The sequence below is a fragment of the Thamnophis elegans genome, chromosome 10 (assembly GCF_009769535.1).
Source record: "Thamnophis elegans isolate rThaEle1 chromosome 10, rThaEle1.pri, whole genome shotgun sequence".
NCBI classification, from domain to species: Eukaryota; Metazoa; Chordata; class Lepidosauria; order Squamata; family Colubridae; genus Thamnophis; species Thamnophis elegans.
The window spans coordinates 24842971-24855727 of NC_045550.1; the positions used below are offsets into that span (position 1 = coordinate 24842971).

The 12757-nt window shown below is 37.4% G+C and overlaps 1 protein-coding gene across 5 annotated transcripts in view; it reads right to left on the minus strand.

Moving 5' to 3' along the window:
• Positions 1–351: 351 nt before the first annotated feature.
• Positions 352–12757, minus strand: part of ARMH3 (armadillo like helical domain containing 3) — a 154200-nt gene continuing 141794 nt past the window's right edge. For all 5 annotated transcript variants that reach the window (XM_032225543.1, XM_032225546.1, XM_032225547.1 and 2 more), the window contains 2 exons: positions 4831–4947; positions 352–1758 (listed from right to left, as the gene is read on the minus strand). In XM_032225543.1, coding sequence (XP_032081434.1) covers positions 1666–1758; positions 4831–4947 — 210 coding nt within the window. In that variant the 3' untranslated portion in view covers positions 352–1665. The remainder of the gene's footprint in view (positions 1759–4830; positions 4948–12757) is intronic.

The following is a 12757-nucleotide window of genomic DNA, read 5'->3' on the forward strand; positions in this document are numbered from 1 at the left end:
AATTCAATACTAGGAATAGATGAGTTCATCAGTGGGTGAGAGAAGGGCACAGGGTTTTCTCCAATCTGTTCTAAAGAGTAAAAATTTACCCCAAATAACACTTATCTCTGAATTGAAATCTCTCTGATTATCATTCTGTTGGTATGAATGGCCAAATTAAAATGCATTTATATATGTTAATCCAATCATATTTGTTTCCAATGGCAGTGGCTTGGGGAGAAAGAAAATAATATGAATTTGGGGAAATACTGTACTGCTCCTCATCCCCCAAAGGAATGGAGGCTCAAATATTAACTTGACCACACGTTACAGATCAAAGAATAGATCTATAGATAATGCACAATGCCAGAATCATAGCCAACTTTTAATTTTCCAACAAAGCCCAAAGTTGTGTGTGCATTCTTTATATATAATGCAAAAAATTAAGTGCCTCAGTTATCATTTTCATTAAAAACGGCTCAAAAATAAATTCTGCAAAATAATGAGAAAAAATTGACAGAATAATTATGCAGCTCTAGTTTGCTTGAGTTATTTCATTTGATGGACAGGAGTATAGAATTTATAAATACATTTCCACCTCCCAAATAAATATTTCTTTAAAATAAGTCAAAAGTGATAAAAGTAGACAAATTATAGTTTTAATTCTGAATTTCCAATGAAGTACTTTATTGGAATACATAAAATGTGAACTGACTTAAACAGTTGCAATCACTGTGGAATTCACAGAGGTTATTTTTGATAGAAAGGACAGTGACAAGCCTGATGAGAGCCCTCAATTACCCTACTAGTATGCAGAGAATCCAAGGCTGACAGGCCAGGAAAAAGTGACGGACTCTAGGGCAGGAGCTCAGTCAACCTTCTGAGTACAGGAGGAACTGGCTTCTTTTGATGCACGAGAATGGTGGAAGTAAAACCATAGGATGTTTTCCCTTATTGCTCCTTTGGGGAGAAAAATCACTGATACATCTTAATATCTTCATTCCAAGGTTTTAAAGCATGGCACAATGGAATAGTAAGAATAAACTCATAGAGGTAATCTCTCAACTAAGAAACCCCAGAGAGCAAGAGCTTTAGGTTGGGCACCAAGACCATCCTGAGGTGGAGTTCCGGCAAGACCGTTAGAATAGGAGGCCTTGTGCAGAATGAAGACAGAGCCAAAGTGTTAATTTCAGCACCAACTAAAATGGACCTAACAATATACATGAGCCGCAGATTCAAAGCATCCAAGTATAAATTTACATAAAATAAGTGTTCAGCCACTGTTCCATATTATCAAGATCTTGGTTCCTGTGCCCCTTTCTCACTTCAGTCTTCAGCAGTCTTCAGAGAACCATTAAGTATGAACTCTCTAAGCAACACTCTTCTGCTCTATTCTTGCTCACTCAGTAAACAATTCTTATCCCTACACAACAGTTGTCACAAAGAAATTAAAAAAGAGAAATAACCCCTGCCCCTTCTTTCCCGCTCCCAATGCAGCCTATATTGTTAATTCTCTATGCTCAAGAGTATGAGGCAAGTCCAGGCCTTCCTTTGATCTTCTCTTTAAAAACAAAACAAAACACAAACAAAACCACACAGTAGAGTTAGACTGTTCCACATCCGGGAGCTATTCTGCAGGAGGTGATACGGTAATACCAGGACTAGTTATGAAGCAAGAAGACAGCTTCAGGAGATGGTTGAAAACTCTTTTAGCAGGGCTTCCTGGCTAAGAGTGTTGAATGCCAGATTTCGCCGTACATTGATGCTGATGGACCGAACCTGTAGGATATAGAACAATCACTATAATATCATTTTCGCCGTACATTTGACCAAATATTCCAGCATTAAGGAGGCCTTGAAAAGACCAGTGTTCAATGCAATAAACTGTTTTGCATGGAAGTCCATATTTGTTAGTTGCAGTTTATATTACCACTAGAGGCAAAAAATGAACTTATGTGATTATAGTGTAGTGTTAGCCACATAAAAAACTTATATGAAAAAAGAAACATAACCCAGTGTCAAGGCTTTGTCTACAAGCCCAGTTAACCCTAAGCCGTGGTCCATTCATTCAAGAAGTTAATAGACTCTTCAAGAGAAAATAGAAAAGCAAAGGAGAGAATTAAACTAGAACGTAGGGTTTTTTTTAAGTGGTCAAATTATTAAAGTTTTGTAAGTTACAGGGTCTGGCTTACTTTAAAAAGTTAGTTTTGTACAGATGTTTGTATCAATCTTAGTCATTTCCCAATGCCCATGATTGCAGGACTTTTACAAGCTGTGGGCCAGACTCTTGGTATATGGTTACCTCCCTGAATTTACCTCCATGTGATTCTGCTCATTTCCCCAAAACTTTGCTTCATACTGTGGGTTCCCTGAAATGTGCGGCCAAGCAGAGTTTTGGGGAAATGAGGAGAATTGCATGCAGGTAAATTCAGGAAGTAACCATTTACCAAGAGTCTGGCCCACAGCTTGTAAAAGTCCTGCAATCATGGAAACTGGGAGATGACTAAGACTGATACAAACATCTGTACATTGGAAGAAATGTGAGGAGGCAGCTTTTGCATCTGTCTATTATGTTATCATTCTGCACATTTTTTATTTATGTTGTTTCTACATTGGTTTTCCTCCTGGAGAGCCCAGAGTGCTTTACGAGAGAACAATGAAAAACAATCTTAAATAAATTAATTAGAAAAGTACACTTTGTACAAAAGGTAAACCGTAGAAGAGTGATCCCACATGCTTTGATGTTAGTTAGTAACCTATGTGACAAAATCTTATGAAAATATATATTCTAGAGAAAGTGCTTGGTATTTGTGAACCTAAAAGAAAAAACGTTGTGATGGTAAAAAGAGAAGGATGGTGTTTTGTCAGCAGAGGGTTACACCGGATCAGCTTGATTCCTTTCTTCTACTTTGAAAGTGAACTCAGGAAATGAGGTTGTAGCTTTCAGTAAAGGGTTGGCTTGGATGAGGCAAAATTAGTCTCTAGGGAAATAGAGATAAATATTCCTCTATAAATAAATTAAACTGGTTGATGTTTAATCATCAACTGAAAAATAATGAAAAAGACTTTCCAGTCCCTCGTTTGGGCATGCCACATATTAAGAACGAGAGAGAGAGAGAGAGAGAGACTTTTGTTGGCAATGACATGAATTATTCTAAGTGATAAAGAATTGAACTATTAGCGTTTATCAGAACAGTTTCTTCAAAGAACAATTTCCATGAATTAGGAAAAAACTATGTCCTCATTTTAATCAAAACAAAGATAAAGCTCTTCACCTAATGAATAAAAGGATATAAAAAGAAATAGTGACAGTGGCCAAGGGAAAAGAGAGAGAGAACAGAGGCAGCGTATTTGCTCCCTCCTGTCCTCAAATACAGCATTTGAGGAGAACAGTGCTCCTGCCACACGGATGAGCACAAGCATGGTTGTTTCCATGTAATTTAGAAAAAGGTCACTATCATGATACTTATATTTTACCGATGAAAAGCTTTAATGGTAGCTAGCAGCCATAGTTCTATATTTGCAATGTGGAATATAGGGATAGCTTAACAAAGAATGGCCAAAAAAGGACAGGAAAAAAGGGGAATAAGAAACTTGTTGTTGTTGTTAGTTGTGAAGTTGAGTCTGACCCATTGTGACTCCATCAACAACGTTCCTCCGGGCCTTCCTGTCTTCTACCATCCTCTGGTAAGCTCAATCGTACTGCTTCAGTGATTCCATCCAGCCACCTCATTCTCTGTCATCCCCTTCTTCTTTTGCCCTCAATCTTTCCCAGCATTAGGCTCTTCTGCAGTGAGTATTTCCTTCTCATTTGGTGGCCAAAGTACTTGAGTTCTTCAGGATCTGGCCTTCTAAAAAGCAGTCAGGGTTGATCTCCTCTAGGACTGACCGGTTTGATTGCCTTGCAATCAAAGGGACTCGCACAAGTCTTCTCCAGCACCATAGTTTAAAGGCCTCAATTCTTTGGTGCTCAGCCCTTCTTATGGTCCAACTTTCACAGCCATATATTGCAACTGGGAAAACTGGGAAATAAGAAACTAAGCTGTGCCTATCAATGAAGATTTGTTGAAGTATCCCCTTGAAGTTGTTTCCCAAAGTAGCACAATTCCTCCTGACTAAAGTGACTTTTGCAAATTCCTGTTGCCGCTTCATCTCAGTGAGGTAAATGGCCCTCATAGGGCAAAGCATCTTGTCAAAATGTATCAAGGCTGCTTGCATAGATCCAATAAGCAGTCAGTTCTTGGTATATCCTATTCTCTAGTGAGAATAGGATATCCTAACAGAGCATTTGAAATTACAGCATAAAGTCTGCTTGGGGAGAAAGCATTTTTATTTCTGCTTCATCAAAAGATCTGTTGTAAAATGCTGAACTAGTAAGCATGGGATATCTCTGCCTTTGGAGAAAAGTCTTCATGTGCATGTAAAAAATGTAAAAAAAAGATCTCTAAGACATATTTCCAACTTTCTTCAAGAATTCAAGGAAGAGCTAATAAGGGGTCTTTATCTTTTTGGGTGTTGATGACAAGAGGAATTGATGTAATTGCCACTTAATACAATAGGATACTGGGTATGTAATAGTATACATGTGATTGTATGTATATTATGAAAATGGAAAATAAAAAAGTATGTATTTAAAAAAAAAGTTTCAAGGAATCCCAAAACAAACAAAAATAAAACATGTATTTAAGTATACTTGCCCACCATCTGACCGAAATAATGATCAGGCTTCTACAGTTATATAATTCATACATTTTGTGAATATACAGGTTGCTTTTGTTGCATTATTGCTGCAACTGTAAGCTTGATCATGAGCCAATTATATGATCCTTTTATGAGAGAGTTAAAACTCACCAGCTCTTTAAAGAAAGAGGCTTCTTTGTGTTGTTCTGAGTATCGCTCATATTGGTCAAGCCCATCCTGTAATTTTAAGGTCAGTGTATCATAGTTGGAGCGCACCACTTCCAAAACCTGCATCCCAAAAACACAATGGAAATTAAACATCAACATGCTGAATACTATTATATCTGAAATATATAACCGCAAGTTCATACAGTTCTCTACTGGGAACTCAATTCCAAGATTACAAAAGTCTCAAATCTGCTGAAAAAAAGAGAGCAAATGATTAAAATTATATTAATTAAAGTAATTAATTCAATTAGATATACAGTACGTGTCAAAGGTGCATTATGGCTTCCATTTCCAATTTGATTTATAGTCCACAGCATTAGAAATGCCCCCATCCTCATCAATAAGTCTACTGGAGACTAAATTGAGAGGTTAGGGCAGTGATGGCTAACCTTTTCAGTCCTGAGTGCCGAAAGCGTGCATGCACACCCATAATCCAATGAGACACCCCCATGTGCGACCCACACCCCGCATGTATGAACCCGTGTGCAACCCACACCCCGCCTCTGTGCATGCCCATGTATGCCCCCCATGCATGCGCACACACCTCCTGCATGTGCATGCGTGGCAGAGACCTGAAAGAGCTGGCCGGTGGGAGGGCACGCACATGTGTAGCAGAGCTGAACTGGGGTGACGGCTCGCATGACCACAGAGGGTGCTCTGCGTGTCACCTGTGGCACGGGTGCCATAGGTTTGCCATTACGGGGTTAGGGACTCTCAAATTCAGTTAAGCAAATTAAAACCCTGAAATCCTATGAAGCATCCAACATAATAAAACAAGAAAATTTAGAAAAGACAGATCAGAAGATGGAAACTTTCTAAAATGTATTTTTAGATTGTCTTTCAAAGGTATGTGGAGATATTCCTACAACTATTCTACCTTATTTACATTCTCCAAGTGCATAATTTCACAAAGATGAACCTTTTATCAGAGGCATTATGAAATAAAAGCTCAATTGCAGGAGAAAGAGCATTTTAGCAACAGTTTCTTGGCAGCTATGCCGCAATCTTTCAATGATGACAGAATTGTTTATAATTACACTTTTAAAATTATTCCTTTACTTAGTTTTAAACCTATTTTCTGTTTTGTTTATATTAATTGCATATTGCTTTGAAATGTCAAAAAAAAACTGATGCATAAATATATAATTAACCCTACCTCTAAAACTGCAGAAGTAATTACTTTGCAAAATAATAACCTATCAGTACTCTGATTCGAACATAGCTTGCAAATACCTAGCCCTCTGGCAAAGGTTCCAGTCCTGGGAAAGGAGGAAAGAAAAAGGAGGTCGAAGCAGCAAGATGGATGAATTCCTTTTCAACGGCAATGAGTATAGCAATGGAACAGCTGAAGGCCCAGGTTAAGGACAGATTGACATGGAGAAAATCTATTTATATGGACACTAAGAGTCGGCACCAAGTTGACAACATATATGCAAGCAATCAATCAATTCCATGAAAAGCAACATACAGTAATAGCAGATAGCACCACTTTATCTCACAATGATAGAATTTTATTTCTGCTTTCCTAAGAGATAAACAGAAGAGAAAATGGAACTTCTCAGATTAAGTCAGATAAACCTTAAAACCTACTCAAGTAAATGCAAATCTGCCTCCATTCCAGAATCCTGGGTCACATAGAAAGAATTTGTTTTTTAAATAATTTAGGAACAAGTGTACTTTAATTATGAAAGGGTTGCTAAATGACAGTTCCTCCTGTCATTATGAAGGCCCATAGGTCCTTATTTGCTGACATGAATGTCCAGAAAGTACATGCCTGACCTGAAAAACAGAGAAGTTTGCCCATTTAGGCATATTCCAGTTTCCTACCACGCCATTCTCTGCCAAGCAGCAGTTACTGATACAAGGAATACATGTACAAACATATCCAGACTTCCCTACTCTTGCCATAGACTTCAACAGGATATTGCCAAATAGAATTTGCTGCCTAATACTGCACTCCATTTCCCAAACAATGCAGACACAAAGGAATGAATAAAAGTTGATTCACTGCAAGATTACTTTTGAATAGTTTGTCAACAATCCTGCTGCAGGAGAATATGCTGCCGGCTTCGCGAGCAGGCTCATTTAATTCTGTTGTCAGTTTTATTGGCAATGAAAAAATTACCCAGCAAAAACCACTATGCCTAAATTCAATTGACCATTTTCTTGCATATCTGCTGAGACTGTGATAGGAATAGGAATAGTAACTTACAGTGAAATGCAACTACCCATGAGAGACTAAGCATAACAAATAACACTCTCCACCAAACAGCAAAATAGCGGGCGATCACCAGAACTTCCATGAATCACATCTCTCTGTCCTTTTCTCAAACAGAGGGCTTTGGATAATATGCAATAAGCCTCAGAGTTGAGGGGAAATAGATCTAAAAGGCCAGGGGAACTCTGGCAGAATTCTTCTGGAGTTATCCTTTAAGACTACAAACTGTCTTGGCCTGGCATGCATATGGGTGGTATAAGGTTAAAGATTAATGTTGATTTTAGAAATCAACTTTATTAGGGGAGCCATTTTGAGAATTTGGAATAAATATGAGACTATGCTCCAAAATACCTTTATGGCTTTTCCTCCCCAAAACATATTATAGAAAAGGGTCAGTCAAAAAAAGTTAAGGTGTGCAGATGTATTGGAATAGTCCACATATGATACTAAATTAAAATCCAGAGAGCACCTGGCACTAAAAGGTTGCAACTGTCAGTGGTTTTCATATTTGCAACTCACAGAGGGATTTTAAAGTTGGTAAGAAAGTGTACAATTTCAAACATGATAAAACTATGGAACAATGGAACTGTACAAATTATGGCCACCTTATCACTAAAATATATAAGGTTTTGTTAAAATCAGAAAGAGAAGATGAATTATGTAAAAGTTGTATGAAGAACTGGACAAAAGGAATTCAATCTAAAATACCAATTGATCAATGGGAAAATATGTAGATAAAGGAAGTGAAATTTACTTTATGCTTTAACCTCAAAAAGAATTTCTGTATAGATGGTATTTATCCCCAGGTACAATGGCTAAAATGTATGCCCAAATAGTTGCTGGAAATGTCAAAACTCAAATAGGAATCTTTTATTACCTCTGGTAGATTTGTGAAAGAGCTAAACAATATTGGATAGAAATAAGTAATGTAATTTTTTAAAAGTCAAACATTAATCTACAATTTAGACTAGAAGCTTTTTTGTTAGGGTCTATAGACAAAACAGTGAATAAATCACAATTGGTGATTTATTGTTATATATAATAACATATATGATCTTTGTAGATTTAAAATCCCCATTCTCATCTAAAAATCATCATTTGAACCAGTATTATTAAAAATTGCTATTTTCCATGGTGTTGCTGCATTCTGCCTAAATGAGCATCACTTTAACTCAACAATTGTGATGTGTTAATCACATAGTTTTAATTACATTTGAACAAAACATAATTCCAACTCCTAAGAGTCCCAACAAGCAAAAGAAGTAACAATAGTGGGAGCTCTAGTTCAACAACATCTGAAGCATTATCCATCCCTTTCCCAATGACGTTCTACAGCCTTCATGCCCTATAGCCTATTTTCTCTTATTTAATAAGACTTGAAATTCTTGAATACCTGTGAATTGGGGTCTCTAATTAGAAGAGTATGGCATATGAAGAGAATAATTGAATTGCTTTTGTGATAAGTTCTTGCCCTAAGAAATAATTTACTCCTTATCTTTCACCATGATACCACTAAACAGACCTTCATTCCTTGATCTCTTTATAGATTTAGTTGAAGAAAAAAAATAATGTACCCCACTGCAAGAAAATAATTGTAACTCTGGGGACTGTGAAACAGCATATATGGAAATACAAACTATTACACTTCAGTTGCTATATTCCAATTTTGCTTTTCCTAGTATCTCCCACAGTTTGAGCATGCACAGAAAGACATATGAACTAGCAATTATCCTTCTAGATAATTAATTATCTTGTTTTTCCTCTTGTCATAACCATTATGATGTTATTCCCCAACTACCTGCAAAGAGGACAGCAAATTAGCATTAATTAATTAATTTGTAGCTGCCCAGAGTTGTCTCTGGACAAGATGGGCAAAGTTTTGCCCATCTTGTTCAGAGACAAATCTGAGCAGCTTACAAATTAATTAGTTTCTTATGAAACTGGCAATATATACAATCTTCCATTAAAGCAACTGTTCTGGTGGGGTATGTTTGATCTCACTAGTGCTGAAAGTTCACTCCAAGTCCTAAGCTTTTGATTCAGATCTCCAATAGGCGGATGAGTCAGTTCTGAACAGCACTCACACATTTGCTAATTCCAACTGTTATACTGAAGGAGATAAATAAATAGGTGATAAATAAAGACATCTTTGACATGAAGAGGAATCTGAAAGGGAAAACAAATGTTCCTGCATATTACAGACTCTTAACAGGAGCCCAAAGAAATGCATACAGGTAATTCTCAATTTATAACCCCAATTGAACCCAAAATTTACATTGTTAATTGAGACATTTGTTAAATGAGTTTTGCCCCATTTTACAACTTTTCTTGCCACAGTTGTTGAGTGAATCATTGCAACTGTTATGTTAGTAATATGGTTGTTAAGTGAATCTGGCTTCCCTATTACCTTTGCTTGATAGGACGTCGCAAAAGCTGATCATATGATTCTGGGATACTGCAACAGTCATAAATATGAATCAGTTCCCAAGCATCTAAATTTTGATCATGTGACTATGGGGATGTTGCAACAGTGATAAGTGTGAAAAAATGGTCATGAGTCATTTTTTTGTCCCATTGTAACTTTGAACAGTCATTCAACAAACTGTTGTAACTCAAGGACTACCTGTATAGATAGGTGTTTATGGAAGACTGCAGCTGTTATTTTTCATTTGTTTCTCCAAACCAGGGTCTCAAACTCATCAGTTCAAGTGCCACACAGGGACTATTTCATTAGCTCAAGGAACACAACACTGAAGACTTTTCATACACAGGTGCAAAGGTACCTAATGTTAAGAATTAACTTTTTAAATGTGGAGATTCAAATGTTGTTGAATTGCCTTGGCCACTATGCTCAGGATTGCAAGATTCTGGACACTATACAGGGGAAAATTGAAAAATTAGAATATCGTGCAAAAGTTCATTTATTTCAGTAATGCAACTTAAAAGGTGAAACTAATATATGAGATAGACTCATTACATGCAAAGCAAGATAGTTCAAGCCGTGATTTGTCATAATTGTGATGATTATGGCTTACAGCTCATGAAAGCCCCAAATCCACCATCTCAGAAAATTAGAATATTACATGCATCAACAAATCAAGGATTGTACACAGAACAATATTGGACCTCTGAAAAGTATAAGCATGCATATGTACTCAGTACTTGGTTTGGGCCCCTTTTGCAGCAATTACTGCCTCAATGCGGCGTGGCGTGGAAGCTATCAGCCTGTGGCACTGCTGAGGTGTTATGGAAAACCAGATGCTTCAATAGCGGCCTTCAGCTCTTCTGTATTGTTCGGTCTCATGTCTCTCACCTTTCTCTTGGCAATGCCCCATAGATTCTCTATGGGATTCAGGTCAGGCGAGTTTGCTGGCCAACCAAGCACAGTAATCCCACAGTCATTGAACCAGGTTTTGGTGCTTTTGGCAGTGTGGGCAGCTGGAAAATGAAGTCAGCATCCCCATAAAGCTTGTCTGCGGAAGGAAGCATGAAGTGCTCCAAAATCTCCTGGTAGACGGCTGCGTTGATCCTGGTGTTAATGAAGCACAGTGGTCCAAAGTCCTGTTGCTCATTGGTCCAAAGTCCTCTTTTCTGATGAGAGCAACTTTTGCCAAAAGCACCAAAACTTGGTTCAATGACCATGGGATTATTGTGCTTGATTGGCCCTCCATTCTTCCTCCATACTCTGGGTCATTGGTTTCTAAATGACATGCAAAAGTTGCTCTCATCAGAAACCTTCCAAAGAAGTCACATTTATTTCTAGTTCGCTTGCTCCCATTTCTAAACCTTTTTTATGGAGGCAGCTGAGAAAGAAGTACAGGATTTTTCAACAGCTCCAATATTTGTAGGTACAAAGTTTTTGCAAACCAGGCCTTCTGCCTCAACAGCTCCAATGGTGACTCAAAATGGTCTCTTTCTAGATCTCACCTTATAGGCACAATTTGTCTATCTGACTGGCCTAATCCCACAGAAACACTTAGGATGTAAATCTGTATTGTTTCTTCACTCTGATCTATTCTTAGATACGCCATGGGCCTAACCTGGGGGAAAGATGCTTGGAATGGTGCAGCAGGTTTCCTCCTGTGTTCATTCTTTTTTCCTTTCTTTTGGAAAGGATATAATTTCCTCAAATCCAGAATGAAAAGTGTGAAGGGTAATCACAATACTTTGCTCCTCAAGAAAGCAAGGAGAAAGGGATGGAAGGGAACCTAAAGAGACGTAAGCTTCCCTATCAATTTATATGCCATATTTGGAAATGCACTTCTGATCCATTCTGGATTTCATGACTTTACTTATTTTTTCTCTTTGTGGTGATTGGGAAAATGACACCACTACTTCAACTTTGCTCAGGAGCCAAATTTTGCCCAGAAGCCAGACTTCTGGCAGTAACTGCAATTTTAAAGCTGTCTCTGTTGTAGGCCAATGTATAAGTACAAAATGGGGGGGGGGGGATGCATACCTCATAACAGCTTATTTGAATCAGTTCAAGAAGCTCTATATTTACCATGTCAATCTATTGTTCACAAAGATGTCCTTTGTGGCTATTAGCTGATTATGGAATTATGTTATCTGAAATACTTATTCCTTTTAACTGTAACTGCATCTTAATATAAAGGAAAAACTAATTGAGAGACTATCATAGTATATGTTTTCATTAAAATGGTAAAGGGTAAAAATTGTACCAGGGTCTGCAAACCACTTCTTGAGCTTTTGCTGATGTAGCTAGAATACTTATTAGAATTAATTCCCAGTAGCAGCAAGGACAAAGTAGATATCAAGGTAATTGGTTGTTAAATAAAAAAAATACTCTGCATATTTTAGTAACCTTTATTAGAATTCTGGCCAAAATATTCCTTCTTACTTGATATCCTCAGTATATTTCCATTTCATTCCATTCCATTTCTATTCCAATCCCATTTTTTCTCCAAGCAAAAACAAAAGATATATTTGTGCATTTCTTGTCCACTTGCAGTATTTGCTATTCACTTATATACAAACCATTTAAATAAATCTGACAAAAGGAAGAAAGCAAAACTTGAACTATTCATTTTTAAAATAGTAATTTTATTGAAGTCTACAATTCTACAAAGAAAAAGAAAATATATAGCATAGAATCATGGGGCTTCAAGGTCTTTTAGTTCAACTCCTGGCCAAAGCAGGAGACCATCCCAAAAAATTCTCCAATCTTTGTCCAATCAATTGTGACCTCCCCCTTCATCCCAACTATTCACATAGTCCTTGACTTATGAACACAATGGAGCTGCCCGTTAAGGTTGCAAGTCATGACAGTCATAAAGGAGTTCATCATGTGACCGAGCCGATTTTACTGCCTTTCTTGCAGCAGTCAAGCAAACCACCATGGTCATTAAGTGAATCCATGACTGTGAAATGAATATCATGGTCATTAAGCAAACACAAGATTCACTAAGCGGTGTTTGTGTCAAAATTGGAAATAAAAGCTGTTTTTCAGCAAATCATTATAAATTACAGTCATGTGATTGCAGTTGCCAAGAGCCCAAAAGAATGTGGTCAGATGACAGTGGTGTGTGTGTGTGTTGTGTGGCCTTTGGCACCAGATTGCAAATACCTTTGAGGACAAAGATCAAAACTTCAAATTGAATTGTCACTTATACAGCCTGATGCCCTTTTTCA